The sequence below is a fragment of the Equus asinus genome, chromosome 12 (assembly GCF_041296235.1).
Source record: "Equus asinus isolate D_3611 breed Donkey chromosome 12, EquAss-T2T_v2, whole genome shotgun sequence".
NCBI lineage: Eukaryota > Metazoa > Chordata > Mammalia > Perissodactyla > Equidae > Equus > Equus asinus.
The window spans coordinates 27,274,745-27,291,798 of record NC_091801.1 but is presented as its reverse complement, the minus strand read 5'-3'; the positions used below and the strand labels follow the sequence as shown (position 1 = coordinate 27,291,798).

Sequence of the window (17,054 nt, the reverse complement as noted above, 5' to 3'; positions counted from 1 at the left end):
GTGGAATGTGGGAACTTAATTACCGTGCCACCAGGCCAGCCCAAGTGCTATTTTTTTTTAAGAACATAAAAGTACTTATTTTACCACCCATGTGCTAATTTGGTTCAGCCAAAATTTCAAGACATCGAGTAAATGTTCCATTTAACAGCCTATAATATATATTTGCATACATACCACAGAGTACTTTGCAAAGTGATTGAAACATAATGGACATTCAGTACATATTTTTGAAAGGAAGAAAGGAAGAGGTAGGGAGACAGAGAAGTTAGAAAGAAGAAAATGAGGAGGAAAGGGGGCATAAATAGGAATCATAAGTAGAAAGAGAGCCAAGATCCAAAGTTTATCCAAAATTAGATCAATATAAATGGCCCACCAAGAGTATACTGAATAGTGATGTGAGTAGAAACTCAAAGCAGAGCATTATATCTTCTCTTTCCTAGTATACTCTCCAAGGCTTTCAGATTACAAAGCATTGAAAGAAACCTCATTCTATAAAAATCCATAGCTCTAAATAATTCTACTTCCCCACAACAAAATAAGAAAATGCCCTTAAATACTAGTTAAAAAATGTCAACATAAATCTGATCTAAAGAGATTTCAAGTGGTACCAGACACATTGTCACAAACTAGAAGTTCAAGGTCAGAGTTTAGCTGGGGACAGAGTAGAGGCTGGTGTTTATTGAGCATTAATATGTACCAAACCCTACATTAGGCATTTTATATCTGCCAGCTCACCTAATCCTTACAACAGTCATATGAGGAATTACAGTCATTTGAAGAACCGGAAAAGGGTTACGGAAATTGCAAATGGCCTGACCTGAGTTGCATTGCTAAACTGATTTGGGTCCCCACCTGTGGGGGGGGGGTGACTTTGGAGAGCCTATGGCCAAGATTACTAATGCCCCCTTTTCCCATTCCTGGAAACCTCTGCAGTTATTAGATAGAATCATGGCTGCTATGATAAAAACTATAATCCCCAGCCTCACTTACACCTGACTAATAACGTTTGAAGAGAGTGTTGTGTAGCTGCTTCTAGAAATATTCTTAAAAGGAAAATTGGTGCCTTTGGCCTTTTTGTCTTTATCCCTTCCTACATCTGTTGCCTGGAAGGTGGCCAGAATGGCTGCCATTTTGATGACAATGATCCTTGCCACACTCTCAAGATGGGCGAGTGGGGTGTTGTCAGTAGCCCTGATCCCTGGAACTTCACAGAGCAGAACCAACATAGAAGACGTGGTTCATCTATCTCAGGACTTTGACGCGATGGAGTACACATTCATAGTTCTTAAATCGCTGTTATTTAGGATCATTGTTACAGCTGAACCTCACTTTAAACTAATAGAGAGCTCAGCACCTTGTAGAGGACGGCTGCACATAAGAGAAATGGAAGTACGTGATATAACTAGGGTTAGGTTTCCAGGTGAGGGGTGGCAAGTGCTCAGAATCTTACAGACTAGAAGTCTGGAAATACTTTTTGGCAAACAGAGGCCAGGCTCGAAACAGTCTGTAATTCTTCATCCCTCTAGTGTGACATACACAATTATAGTCTGCAAAGCTTACCTCACATATGGCCTTGGAAAAAAGCAAACAACAAAGAGTTTCCAGGGCTATGGAAGGCAAGGACAAGGGGACAGTTCACAGAGCAGAACCAGAGAGAACCACCTGAGAAAGTGATTCCTTTCTCAGGAGGCCTTCTGATTCTTGCTCAGCAGGATTTTGTCACTATAGACCATTGCTGTGTTTCCTCTGCCACCCTCCTGTTTTTGAATGGAAGGTTATTTTTTCTCTTTCTTTTCTCTATCTTTCTAATATGGCTATCCTGCTTCCCATGCACCATTGCATATTGAGTGTGATGGGGATAAATCACTTACCTTTTACCTTCTTGGTTGCTGCCGAGACCAGCTAGGCAGCCAGCCGAAGGGTTGGAGGGAATTAATAGACAGAACACGATCTATATTATTCAATGGGACAGGAGACCATCAGCCCCAAGGACTGAGGTGAGGTCCCTCGGATCGCCACATATTTATCTGCTGGTAAAGAATCACAAGCAATTACAATAGCAGAAACTCATGCCTGCAGGGACACGCAGGCCAGAGTCCAAAGGTTCTAGTCTTCATTCCCCAAAGCACACCAGCCCATCCCAGGTCATTCCCTTGAGGAGTATCTTAAGGACAACCAGCAAGGTATGCAGGCAGTGTTCTGTTCCTGCAAGGGCCCGGGGATCCTAAGCCCCTTGCCTTTATGCCCAATAACATATTCCCCTCGGGCCTGAGAGTCCAAAGCACAAGCAATCTGGTATAATGATTATGAGAATCAGCAGATCACATATCCCGCCAGTCACCCATTTGGAATTTACTTTTCCTTAGGCTTAAAGCCTAGCAAGAATGCTGCTATGATCTCCTGCAGCATTTCCCCCTTTATGTTTTGTAAGAGGAGGTAGGCGGTCCGGGCAGTTTCTCTCTTAGTCAGTTCTCGGAAGGTTTTTCTCATGCATCTGAGGACTAAGCAGAAAATAACGAAAAATATACATCCTGATATAACAGTTCCAATAAGGCCACTGCCAATGGTTTTTATCCAGTCAGTAGGAAACATCTTTGATAAGTCAGTATGTATACTATCAAATAGTTCAGATTCAGGTAGCAATGATAGTTTAGCATCTTGCATATGTTTTACTTTAGCTTGCAATAATCTATATCTAATGTGAGATTTTCCTTGAAGTGGCCCTTTAAATGCCACCTTATAGTGCTCCAGGCATGCTCACTATCATCATAAGGATGTGGTGTAATACAGAATTCAGTAACATTCCAATCACATTGAAGTCTGATCAGCTTTTTTTTTTTTTTAAAGATTTTATTTTTTCCTTTTTCTCCCCAAAGCCCCCCAGTACATAGTTGTATATTCTTCATTGTGGGTCCTTCTAGTTGTGGCATGTGGGACGCTGCCTCAGCGTGGTTTGATGAGCAGTGCCATGTCCGCACCCAGGATTTGAACCAACGAAACACTGGGTCACCTGCAGCAGAGTGAGTGAACTTAACCACTTGGCCACGGGGCCAGCCCCTGATTAGCCTTTTAAAGTTATGTACTTCGTCTCCCAAATTAATACAGCATTTTCCAGATCCACTAGCCGTTCACTGATTCCCTGATCAATTCTTATCTGACTGTTCCATGCTTCACAAGCATTTTTGTGCCGTTGTTGAACAAAGGTAGTGGTTTGAATTGTTTGATGCAGTACCACCCCAGCACCAGTGGCAGTGGATGCTATTGCTATAATGCCTGATATAGCAGCAATTAATAATCCTATAAATCTTTTTAAGATTTTCTCAATTATTTGTAGTAAGGCGTGGCTATCAGGAGAGCCTTCCCATGGCCTATTTTGACTTACTGGAAGTCAAACGCCCAAACGTCGCCTCAATAGCATATATGAGTGAGAATCATTGTATAAGGAGCTATTGATGCAAGTGTATAATTTGCAATCCTCACAATCCACAGTTTTACCTGCTTCATTAATAGATACCGTACCTACGGCCAATACATATGGATCTCGGACACAGGCTTTGATGTAAAAAGTCCAATTGGCAGATGTGTTGAAAGACAATTTTGTGTTCTCATAGTTTCCATCCCAAATTCTGAATCATCTTAGACTGAAGGCTAGTTTCCATAAGTCAATCTGTGGTCTACCCATATTAAATTGAGGTTGCAGAGGAGAAAATCCTTCCCCGCGCCATAAAATGGGATATACACTATGTGTTGTAATAGTAGTGTGCTTAGACCCTGAAATTTGCCATCTTAACCTTTTATAGGGATTGTAGGCGGAGTCTGTATGGGAGCAATTTGAGAGTGCATACCCCTTGTAGGACCAGTCCCATACTGTTCCATAGGAACCATTAATCAAAATTACCCCCTCCGTCCCACGACAAACATCTCACTGTATTTGATCAATGTTGTCCACCCATAATCTTTGGCTAGCACACACTGGATGATTTGGAGCAGTAAGATTGTTTTGGGGGGCAATAGAATAGTGGAAACTGTAGCCCCATAACATGTGTAATTGTGTTTTGCTGTGATTTCTATCGAGCATGTAAGTAGTTAGCCAAGCCTGTGTAGTGAAATTTAAACAGCCTCTTCCTCTTCCTATGCAAATAGGCCAAGGGTCGAAACCAAAATCAGTTGTTTCATATGGGGTACCTTCTTCCTTTTCAAATATAGGTAGACGGACATCCTCGGGCCCCAGGACCCAGGATGAATCATTAACATATACAGGGATGGAATTTTCTCCCCAGTTCACTACTCTGATCAATGGGGGGTTAGGAGTATAAGCCCAATATGTGTAAGTACTGTTATTCGGCTGGGCTATGGCCCTGGGTATACTTACGGCCACCAACACCAGCGCGAACATTGCCAGAGCCAAGTTATTTGGAATGACAGATGTATTTTCTTGTTCTAACAACTTCTCTGCTTGTTGACTCAATTTCTTTATTTGTCCCCAGGTTGGAATTGATGCATGATGCATCTGTGGCAGTGGGAATGTGATTTTGGTAGTCTTCAGGCTTAGACCCTGAAACCTCATCACCGGTGGTTCGACGTCCCACGTGAATCGACGTTTTCTTGGTGGGGTGCTCATGATATGGCTTAAGATGTCTAGAAGGAGCCCAGATCGCCTTTTCTAAGTCTCCTGTCGAAACACAAGCAAAACCTCGTCCACATGTTATTAGTGACCCCCTATTCTATGTATTACTCCTAGGATCGAACCACCAGATAGATGGTTTGTTTTTCTTCTTCCGCTCTTGTGCATAATGCTTTTCTGCTGGGGTCCCTTCCTCATATGGTTGCAAAAAATTCAAAGTGAATAATGCTTTATAAATTCTTTGTGGAGGGGAGATAGTGGCATCTCCCCCTTTTTGTTTTCGTAGCATGGCTTTCAGAGTTTGATTTGCTCGTTCTACAATGGCCTGTCCCTGAGGATTGTATGGAATGCCTGCAGAATGGCGGATACCCCAATCTGTTAAGAATTTAGCAAGAGAGACGCTGGTATAGGCCAGACCGTTATCTGTCTTTATGGCTTTAGATTGGCCCATTACTGCCATGCAACTATGAAAGTGCATAATCACACGTTTGACAGTCTCTCCCATAGTGGCAGTTGCCCAAATATAATGAGAAAAAGTATCAATACAAACATGTACAAATGACATCTTCCCAAAGGAGGGAATATGAGTAACATCCATTTGCCAGAGGTCATTAGGTTTTAAACCTCTAGGATTAACTCCTGTATGAGTTTCAGGGACTATGTTTACTTCTTGGCAAGTGGGACAAGTACGTACAACTTGATTAGCTTGGGCGCATGTTAAGTCATATTGCATCTTTAAACCTTTAGCATTATAGTGAGTTAAAGCATGAAAATGTTGAGCGTCAGAAAAAATTGAGAATAGTAATGCATCTGCTCAGGCGTTTCCCTCTGTGAGAGGTCCTGGAAGAGAAGTATGGGCTAATTATTGTAGCATTAATAGCTCTCAAATCGGTTAACCTTCTCCATTTTTCTGTTTTCTTTTTAATTACAAAAACAGGAGAATTCCACGGGCTAAATGTCTCTTTGATATGCCCCTTTTCGAGTTGTTCATTAACTAATTCTTTAAGAGCTTCCAATTTCTCCTTTTTTAAAGGCCACTGCTCTACCCACACTGGTTTGTCAGATTTCCATACCAGTGCTATAGGCATCGGTGGGGGAAGCTTTATATGAGTGGTGATCTCCATTGAAAAGGCGAGTATCCTAATCCATGCTTATTCTGTTTCCCACTAGGGGCTACAGGGCTTACTTCTCCCTGTAATTGCTTTCCTAGTCCTAAACCTGGGACATATTGTTGTTTTTCCATAATTTTTTGTGACTGCTCACTATAGACTACCCGAGGAGGAATACATATTTCTGCTTTCCATTGTTCTAAGTCTCATCCTCATAGATTAATGGGAAGATCAGCGACATAAGGCTGTAAGGTAGCCTTTTGTCCATCTGGCCCCATGCAATGTAATATATTTGAATTCTGCCACAAGCCCTGTGCTTCCCCAAGGCCAATAACTGAAATCAGGGGAGGAATGGTAGGCCAATGATAAGGCCAGTGTTTAGAGCTGATGATAGAGACATCTGCCCCGGTATCAGTTAACCCATCAAATGTTTTTCCATTGATGTTAATTTTGCAGGTTGGTCGAGATTCTAAAATTTTTTCAGTAAGGAAAACCCCCGCTTGTCCTGTACTGCCAAATCCTTGTTGCCCTCTAGTTTGTTATGAGTTTTCTATAGCAATGAAGGGCAAGATTAAAAGTTGAGCAATGCGATCTCCCTTTTTTATCTGCCAGGGAATTGATGTAGACATCATAACCTTTATTTCCCCTTGATAATCACTGTCTATAACCCCAGCATGCACCCTAACCCCTTGTGAAGTCAATCCTGACCTCTCTAAATGTAGTCCAACTGTGCCTTTAAGTGAGGGACCACATATCACAGTGTTAATCAGAGTAGGAGTTTCAGAGGGAGTGACTATACAATTCTCACTGCTGGTTAGGTCTACTGCGGCACTTCCGCTTGTGGCGGGGGATAAATCCAAGGCACGGCATTGTAATTGTCAGTGTCGTTTTCCTGCTTCTAAGCAGGGAAGGCCCCCTTGTTTGTTGGGGCTGGGAGCCCGCCCCTCTGGTAGTTTCCTGATAGTACATTCCCATTTTTATGAAATTTAGACTGCATTGACTAGCCCAGTGATTCCCTTTCTGGCAACGAGGACACAGCCCAGGAATGGCAGGTGTTTTCCTCATTTTTTGGTTAGAGCCATTATCACTTTTCTGCCTTTTTATCTTTCATTCCTTTCGAGTGTGGCCCGATTTCCCACAACTAAAACATACTCCGGGAAATTCGCCCGCTCACAGCCCTGCCATGGCTTGTGCTAACATCTCCGCCTTAAAAGTCTCAGTTCCCACTCCCTGGCACATTTTTATATAATCAGTCAAATTACCCTTTCCCTTAAATGGCCCAAGTACCTTCTTACAATCAGAATTAGCATTCTCATAAGCCAGTAATTGTAAAATTGTGTCTGCTGACTCTCCGTTAGTTACCTGTGGTTTAATAGCTTCTTGTAGTCTAGCAATAAATTCTGTGTATGATTCTTTAGGCCCTTGAATGATCCTCTGAAATGAGACAGTGGCAATACTTTTCGTCTCAATCTTTTCCCATGCTCTCAGGCAACAGCGTCTTAATTGTTCTACAGCCTGATCCTCCATCCTTAGTTGATTTTGTACTTCAGCTCAAGGTCCGATGCCCATCAGTTGTTCTAAGGAGATCGGGATCTGTCTGGTCTGATTATGCACGGCTGCTGTCTCCGTGTGATCTTGCCACCACGTACGACATTGTAAAAACTCCCCGGGGGCTAAGACAGTTTTTGCCAAAGTTGACCAGTCCGCAGGGATCAGTCTATTGCCCTCAGCAATCCCCTGAACTATCTCGATTGTGAAGGGAGAGTTAACTCCATAGTTCTCTACTGCCTGTTTTAACTCTTAAGATCTTCAAAGGAAAAGGATGATGAACAGCTTCATATATGCCACTGGGATTTTGAGGATCAACACCAGGAGCCACTCTCTCATGAACCGTTACAGGGAATGCCACGTGAAGGGCTTCCAGATCTCCCTCCTTTACTGCTTGTCTAATTTCCATTTGTAAAGGTGAAAGTGTGGAAGCCGGAGGACGCTCAGCTATGGCGCGGCCAACAAACTACAGAAGGGTGGAGGAAGGAGTGGGACCGGAGGGGGCGGTGGAAATATATCATCAGGCTCAGGTGCCATCGGCCACATGCACTCCTTCCTTTTAGTAGCCGTCCCTTCAGGGACTGCATATTCAGGGATCTTTATGTGATCAGTAAAGGAGCCTCCATCTTCTCTGTCTCTCCTTCGCTCTCCTCTGAGGAGTCATGGGTTTGGAGGGGCTCTAGTACGGAACGACTTAACGACCAAGTGTTCCATATTGTCACAGGCATCAGAATGCCCTTCTGATATTCCTTCTTTAATTCAGTTCCCACCTTTTCCCATAATTGTAAATCTGATGTACCTAGAGTAGGAAACCAAGTACAATGCTTCTCTATGATTTGCAACATCTCAATTTATTTTTACTGACCTTGGCCCCGCCCCTACCCTCAGCAATTGCCTGAGTAAGCAGATGTAAGGGAGATACCGTTCTGTACTTTCAAAATTACCCGTTTACCCTGTTAAAACTTCTGGAAGCACTTACCCACACGGGGAATCTTCCGAGGCCTCACACCGCTTCCAGGTTCCGCACCACTGAAACTCCACCGTCGTTCTTTGGCGACCCTTCCTTTGTGCCCCACGTTGGGCGCCACTTGCTGCCGAGACCAGCTGGCCAGCCAGCCGAAGGGGTGGATGGAATTAATAGACAGAACACGATCTATATTATTCAATGGGACAGGGGACCATCAGCCGCAAGGACTGAGGTGAGGTCCCTCGGATCGCCACATATTTATCTGCTGGTAAAGAATCACAAGCAATTACAATAGCAGAAACTCATGCCTGCAGGGACACGCAGGCCAGAGTCCAAAGGTTCTATTCTTCATCCCCCAAAGCACACCAGCCCATCCCAGGTCATTCCCTTGGGGAGTATCTTAAGGACAACCAGCAAGGTATGCAGGCAGTGTTCTGTTCCTGCAAGGGCCCGGGGATCCTAAGCCCCTTGCCTTTATGCCCAATAACATATTCCCCTCGGGCCTGAGAGTCCAAAGCACAAGCAATCTGGTATAGTGATTATGAGAATTAGCAGATCACATATCCCCCCAGTCACTCATTTTGAATTTATTTTCCTTAGGCTTAAAGCCTAGCAAGAATGCTGCTATGATCTCCTGCAGCACCTGGTCATCAGGCCGTGAAGAGTCATTTCTGGATCTGATGGAGAGTGCTGCCCTGCACCAGAAATTCTGAGCTTTGTGGGGCATGCAGGAACTGGACAGGGGTTTGAGGTGGAGCGGATCTGTGGGTTCTATCCGATAATAGGAAGATACATAGATATTTGGGGATGTAGACTCTGGCAGAAACTGTAAGTTGACACCTAACATCTGTTCTTACCTTTCTCCACAGTAATGGAACTCCTGATCTTCAGCTGGCTCATGGCAGTGCAAAATAGAGACCATACTCAGCATCCTTTGCAGGTTGGTTTAGTCACGTGACTAATGCTGGCTAATAGAATGTGTTGTTTGTGGGATGTGTAATGTACATGGATCATCCTTAAAGGACATAGATGTGCCTTCTGCCTTCTGGTCTCTTGCAGGCTGGAACGTGGCATAATGGCTGAGGTCTCAGTGGTCATTGTAGACTGTGCTTACAAATGATGTTTGGCCTGTAAGCCATGCATAGCAAATACATAGAGGAGATTGGGTCCCTGATACTGTGAAGCACCCTACCAGCCTGAACAGCTACCTCTAGGCTTTTTAAACCTCAGAGAGAAAAACACTTCCATTTTCTTTAAGTCCTTGTTACATTGGGGCTTTTCAGTTATCTTAGCTGAATGTAATCCTCACTAATACAGTGAGCAAGCCTTGATGCAGAAAGACTAGCTGGGAAAATATTGCAACAGATTATAAGAGCCTGAACTAAGGCAGTAGTAGTGGGGATGGTGAGGAAAGCTGCTAGAAGATGGTCAAGAGGCAGAGCAGACTGGATTTGATTACTAACTGAATGGGGAGGTGAGAAATGAAGTGAAAGCAAAAGTAGAGCATCATACCTGGGTTTCCAGCTTGGTTGGCTTGAAGGGGCATGGGACGAGGAGCGATGGGCATGGTTAGGCGCCTCCAGGGTAATCTACAAAGTGAGAAATCCAAGGAGAGAAGCTTGAAGAACAGTAATAATTTAAGGAGTGAGCAGTGGAAGAGGCTGGTAGGCAGATGATACCACAACCAAGGACAGAAAGGTTAATAATATCTGTCATGAGAAGTAAAATAAGATGAGCGATGAAATCCCCAGAGGTCTTTTTCATAAAAATTGCTGTGAGTTGGTGAACGTGAAAGCTGGATGGCTTAAGGAGCCAATGACAAAGGCGAGGCGAGGAGATAGACAAATTACACTAGGCTGCATTTTAAATGATGTAGCTAATGGAAAGGAGGGACAATTACTGCCATAGTGAGATGGAAGTTTATTTTTAAGTTACAATTTAAGTTTAAGTTAAAGACCATGGTCTTTAGTGTGCTTTTAGACACGGGGGAGCAGCTTGAGGTGGAGAGGTTGAGATATGGGAGAGGGGACCTCTGAGGAAGCCCTGGAAAGCCCTCAGTGGATCAGCCTGATCAGCCTCAGGATCAGCCTGAGCAAGTTCACTGCTTCCTCTGAGGCTGAGAGAAAAAGGGAGGTGGAGGCAGAAATAAATGCCTTTGAAGATATTGCTTTGGGGAGCTGAGGGAGTTTATACTTTTCAGCTTCAATTTTCTTGGTGGGGTAGGAGAGAAAGCTTATCTTTGGGAAAGAGTAGGTGACAGAATTGTGGTGGGCTTGAGAAAGAAGCCGGTCTGAAAGACCACCATGGGAAAGAGGAGACAGAGCTAAGGGGTGACAGGTCTACCTGGCTTTGTATGGAGGGCTAGTGTGATTTCAATGCTAGCTAGCCTTTGTAAAATGTGATGATAAAGACCAATGTGAGACAAATCAATGAAGTCCTAGGCCTGGAAGCTATAACTAATAATGATGAGCTGAGCTGTCTTATCTGATTCATCACTGCTTCAATTGGTGCTGATCCACAGTAAGGATATCCAGGCGCATGTGTACCGCATAGGCACAAATGACAGAGCCTTCACCATTACCACCCTACAAGCAGACTCCCCAAGGGATGAGCACCAATGAGTCATGCACCTGATATTGGTTTGGTTTCCAATTTGATAGCAAACTTTTGAAAAAACAAAAAGGGAATGCAGGCCCCAGGCTCTCCTCTATGGCACAGTTGTGGCCTATTCCACGGCAGCAAAGGGAAACTGTTCAGCCGCTTGGAAGGGAAATGCGCTGGGGATGCTTGGATAAACCCTAAACAGGTCACTAGCCTGGAAATGTTGAAGGTACCTAGACTGCCATATGATCTTTTCACAGAACCATTCTGCATGGAACGTCTTCCCTCACATAAGCTTTTGTTTGGTGGTCCAAACTCTTAGTCATGTTTCTTTCAAGTGCTGACTCTCAGAGGTTTGAATTAGGTGTTTTTCCAAGCATCTCCAATTTACTCTACCTCCAAGACTGTAAACGATTTTAATTGACAAACTGTGACCACCTCAGCATTAGGATACTAGGAGTGTAAAGAACCCTGTGGCCCAGATTTACTTTTCTGTCTTGGTATCCATAGGGACTGAATGTTTGTATGCCCTTACATTCACATGTTTAAGCCATAACTCCCAGGTGATGGCATTTGGAGCTGCAGGCTTGGGGAAGTAACTAGGGTTAGATTAGGTCATGAGGGTAGGGTCTTCATAATGGGATTAGTGGCTTTATAGGAAGAGGGAGAGCAACATCTCTCTCCCCATGCCCAAACACCAAGGAAAGGCCATGTGAGGACACAGTGAGAGGAGAGGCATCCTGAATCAGGAAGGGAGCTCTTACCAAAAAGGGAATTAGCTGGCACCTTGATCTTGGGCTTCCCAGCCTCACGAATGGAGAGAAAGTAAATTTCTGTTGCTTAAGCCACCTAGTCTGTAGTATTTTGTTATGACAAATTCTTCTTAGTTCTTGAGCAGCACGATAACTCCAGGGTGCTAGATGATGCCATCCTGGAGGGCAGAGTGCCCAATCCTGGGGTGCAGCCCTTGTCCGTTAGCTTTCCATTTCATAGGGCTTGCTTAGGTGTTGGGTTCTTGATTATGGCTTCATTAGGATTAAATTTCAGATGGAAACTGGTTATGAAACACATGCTGAGAACATTTGCTCCCCAGTGGTATTAAATCACCTTGTTATTTATCGCCCTCTAGAATGCTCTAATTTACACATGGTCTCTTCTCATATGAGTGCTTCAAGTAAATCTGAATTTGTTTAGACAATTTTATGGGTATTATAAAACCACAATTGAATTTCAGGCCTTTGTAGTCATCCAGTGAAAATGCACTCCAATTAGAAATAATTGCTGTTAATGCTGTTATGATGTGGTGGATGCCCACTACACCCCAGAACTTTGTTCTACTAAATCCGCTAAGAATCTCTTCTTTATTCTACAACTAAATAGACAGGCCCCTGGAATATACGCTTTTGGAATTGTAATATAGGAGCAATATTGTGCCTCTCTCTTAATTAACCTTGTTAACCAAGGATTTGGAACATCAGTTGGTTAGTCTAAGAGGGCCTTTTGATCCTCTCAGTACACATCTACAGTTGAGCAGGATGTCACTTTTGTGAAATAAAATGCCTTTTATTCTTTGGCATACACCAAATACCTTTATTATTCTTTGAGTAATAATGTGATAGTTGTGTTTAATGAAAGAACGTGTGCAAAGTGCTCAGTTTCATGCTAGGCATAATAAATACTTTGATTTTTAATATCATAAAACAAGCTTTTTTTATTTTTTAATTTTTTTAAGGCTTTCTGAATGTAAAAGAAATACAGGGACAGTGTTGTCAGAATCATGCAATCAGCTCAAAATAAGTGAGTCCACAGTGGATTCCAGACTCCACATTCCCTGAGACCGTTGCCCTTCTAAGAGCATGTTACCCCCAAGATATGTGAGCTTTCGTCTGACTCTCACAGGGTCCTCCACGGGACCTCTCATCCTCTCCTGTTCCCCACTCAAAAGAAGGTAGGACACGAGGGCTGCTGTTTTTCTCCTAAGGCAAGGAAGGAGCCTGCCCACCAGCCTGGGAAGGAGTTCCAGGGATGTGGTAATTAACAGATTTTTCTTAGTCATGCTTTTATAGTTAATTTTCAAAGCATGAAAGCAGTTGGCCAGTTAATTAAACTGTAAGAATATAATAGATCTGAAATGAAGACAGCACTGATGAATACAAGTGCATAAAACTTTCCATTCTGTAGAAAAATATCTCAACATGAATCCCAACTTGAAATAGCAAATTAAACACCTGAAATTAACCACATTACTATGTCTTCTGGATTAATAGGTAGAGTTCATGTAACTTAGTAGAAAGTCATTTTCAGAGAAGAAGCAACCATTCTTTGATATATTCTAAGAAAAAAAAATGTGATCCTATTTAGAGTTTGGTCTGGGATCACTGCTTGCTAAGCTCATTCAGGGAATGTGCAGTAAGGCTCCTTGACAGGATGGCACCTGATGGACTTTCTGCAGGATTGGCACTTAGTCTGTGAGTACCCAGGGCGTGTATAAGTAAGTGTTTGTGTGGATGCTTTGGAAAGAAGGACAAGGGAGGCTGACCTTTTATACATTAGGTGGCACAAGTTCAAAAAAGGCCGAAACTGAGAGGAAGGTGACAGGCAATTCAGAGCTCTGAGTCCTCTGGAGAGAGAACACGCCAACTAAACACTCACTCACACTCTCCATCCCTCAGCCAAGCTCTCCAATGCGGGCTCAAGCACAGACACCTGCTCCATTTGAGCCACCACCCCAATGCCCAAGGTGAAGGGTAGTCCATGAGAAAGCAGATTATCCCTCTTTCACATCTGCTGCAAGCAGAAATGACAAAACGGGCTGTTTTTTTATTTTTAAAACTCAGTAAAACAGCAGATAGCAATATTATTTTTAAAGGCATTGGTTGAAAATACTAGTCCAGATAGAAGAATAAGAATGGTACTTGTAGTCTCCAGATATATCTTTTTGGACAAAAACACTTTTCTTCATTGAAATAAGCATTATGTAATGCTGGGTATCAGATGACATCAGCCATAAAGTTGGTCTTTAGTCTTTCTTCTTTTTGCCAACGAAGCCATCCATTACATTAAAGATACCCAAATATTCAAACAAAAGTGTTGCTATCTTGCTGGAAAGGATGCTAAAGAGAAGACAAGAGAAAACTTTCTTGGTTATCAGTCATGAAAGCATCTTTACCAGCTCAGCCGAAAAGCAGCATCACTGATTTGTTGCAGATGAACTCATTCACACACACACATTAGCGTGCGTGCCTTAGGGTCACCAGGGCTTGTCCACTATGGGGCAGAACACTGGCCCAGGGTCTCTACATCTCTCCTTGCTTGATACTCCTTGATACTCTATGTAACGATTGATGGGAAGCAGTGAAGTCTTGTGGAGACGGGTGAGCCTGGCTTGAATCCTAGCTCAGTCATTTACAACACTGTCTCAAGCAAGTTACTTAGCACACAAGCCTCAGTTTCCTCCAGTGTAAAATGAGATCATTACTCTTTCTGGGACTACTTGGAAGATTTTATGCAGTAACTCCTCAGACCTTTGGCAAGACCCAATTATGACTGTTCATCTTCTCCACCCCGACTCGCCCCTCCCGACAGAGCACTCTGACTCCACAGATCCTGATGTCCATACTGCAGAGCAAGGAGAAGCACGGTAAACAGAACAGGCACAGTCAACCTGAGACTTGTCCTAAGTGGGGGGTGAAGAAAAGGACCCTGTGCTCGCTGTCCCTCTGGGGGCACCCCAAGATATCCAGGTGATTCCTGCCCTCTGCAGCTTCAGGTCTCTGGTCAAATGTTACCTTCTATGTGAGACCTCCCCTGAATGCCATACTGAAAATTAAATCTCAACTTGCACCCCTCCACCTCCCCTTCTGGGATTTCTTTTTCCTGCTGTACATTTCTTCATAGCACTTCTGACCATACCTTTTCTTTTTCTTTCCCTTTTTGCTTGTTTGTTCCCTGCCACCCACCCCCTAAGAGGACAATTTCCATGAGGGCAGGGACTCTTCTCTCTCTTGTTCTTTGCTGTAAACCTCAGATCCTAGGATGGTCAGCAATGTATGCACACAGTAGGCACTCTCTAATGCTTGTTGAATGAATATTTGAAGGAGTGTGTGATCTGATCCCCTTCACCGAACTTCTTCAGGTTTCCAAGCCTTCTCAGGAGCTATGTAGAGCTCTCTGAAACTGGGGCCCAGAACTAATATCCTGTAAAAGTAAACATAATCTCAATAATTATTCAAAATGTTAAAAAACTTAAGTCCCACGTTCTTTACAATTGGCATTACTATCCTATAAACCTCTATCTATTAGGCAGGAGGTAGTGAGCACACACATTGCCCAATAAACAGTGCATTAAACTCACTAATCCACAAGCCATAACCAGTGTTGCCTTGTATGTTGTAAAAGAGGAGACCGGACCCGGAGAGTAAAATGCATGCTCAGAGCCACAGACTTAGTAACAGCAGGATCAAAACTTGAGATCTCAAACTGCTTGTCAGAGACCCTTTGCCCTGCCCCAAACAGCCTCAGTCAGCCATACCACTCTTGTGTTAGGCGAAGTGTGACAAAGGGGAAGGATGTAAGAATGATTTTTATTCATTACACAAAGTAGATACAACTAGCTAAAGAAAGAAGACATTTCCTTATGCAGGAAAGGCAACGGCTGCTAGCCATGCAGTGGACTTGAGGCATGATATCTGTGTTCAGAGAACTGAAGAATTGTTGTTATCAAGAGGAATGGAATCACTCATAGTGTTAGAGGGCAAAGCTAGAAACAATGGAAGTGAAAACGAGGCAGAATTCAACTCAATAGAGGGGAGTGGTTCAGTAACGAAATGTGCTTCCTTGCAAAGCCTCGTCTGGGGAAGTATTAGAAGAGGGGGCAGTATTAGAGGACCTGTCACAGTCTAGACAATGAATTGAGACTGTGGGAATAAGCAGGTGCATCAGCAATTCAGAATTTCTGTAACGGGGTCAAATGTTCATAAACTGCAGCCAGTGAATCTCAGTGTGAAACCCAATGGAGAGCGGAGAAGGATGGGCAAAGATGCTCTCTCATGCTTTTAAGAGGTGGTTATCTTTTCAGTTTTTTCCCCCCAAGTTCTTTAACCATCTGATAGCTCAAATTTATCATCTATTATCAGTTTTACCCACACCACAAATTCCTGAAATATTTGGCTTATTGTCTGGTCTTGACTTTGGGGCCCTGTACTTGAGAAGGCATGGACACAATATCTATTCCAAGATGATTGTTCCATTATGAGCACAAGAAAAAGTGTCTTGCCTAAAAAAAAAAAATCATTTCAATCTGTCCACAGATCATTTAGCAAATATACTTCTTTTTGACAACAATGCAATACTAAGATGACTAGAAGGATCCAATTCCATTTTCTAGACTCGGGGGGCACTGCAACTATGCAACTTTGAGATTGTGCCAGCAAATGAGCACAATGAAGAGCTCTAAATTCACTTAACAGGTAGTTTCTAAGTGGCTCCTCCGGGTAGGATTTGGAATAAGCTGTTGACTGGCACAGTAGAGAAATAACAGAAGCTTATATTGTTACCTTTTTAAAAACACCAGGAAGTACAATACCCTTGGTATATACAGGTACACTTTCTCTTGCAAGATAGCATCTACTATCTTTCTCACTGCATATTCTGGTTCCAGAACTGGTAACAGAGAAGGAAACCTGAGGGTAAAATAATCCCCAAATTAACAAACTCATAAAAACAATTCTTACAAATTAGGGATAAGAGGGTTGTAAGACATGATCATCTATTTACTTCTTTCCCTTCCATATGTGATTTATTTCTATATTTATGCCCTTATAAACATGATGAGTAATAACATAACTAGAATTTGAAATGGAAAATGATGATTCTAATTAATACACTGATGTAACAATATGCATATATGTAAAATCATATTAAACAAATGGTCTAAATAATGTAAAGCAAGTCTTTGAAAACCAACTGCCTGTGATCTCCCTGAGATACAGACTTGGGCATTTGTGCCCCTTCAATGATGTCCAGTCCTTCTGCGGAATCAGGGAAGAGGGCAGAATGGAGCTGGGTGGCGGAAAGTGGATGTGACCAGGAGCCCCAAGGAGATGGATGAGCAGATCCGGGCTGCAGGGTGGCTATGAGATGGACACAGCCTTGATTACCCATTCACATTAAACTCAGTACCTTAAACACAAACACGTCTGAGGAA

The 17,054-nt window shown here is 43.0% G+C and overlaps 1 protein-coding gene across 6 annotated transcripts in view; it reads right to left on the bottom strand.

The window, feature by feature from the left end:
* Positions 1-2,857: 2,857 nt before the first annotated feature.
* The window catches only part of SDR16C5 (short chain dehydrogenase/reductase family 16C member 5), a 28,971-nt gene continuing 14,774 nt past the window's right edge, over positions 2,858-17,054 (bottom strand). For 2 of the 6 annotated variants that reach the window (XM_070481232.1, XM_014857786.3), the window contains 2 exons: positions 16,405-16,530; positions 13,637-13,962 (listed from right to left, as the gene is read on the bottom strand). In XM_070481232.1, the coding sequence (XP_070337333.1) occupies positions 13,869-13,962; positions 16,405-16,530 (220 nt within the window). In that variant the 3' untranslated portion in view covers positions 13,637-13,868. Of the gene's footprint in view, positions 3,011-4,372; positions 4,673-8,260; positions 8,435-9,760; positions 9,838-13,636; positions 15,047-16,404; positions 16,531-17,054 lie in introns of those variants that run through there. The other 4 variants (XM_070481230.1, XR_011493200.1, XM_070481229.1 and 1 more) reach the window with 4 other exon arrangements.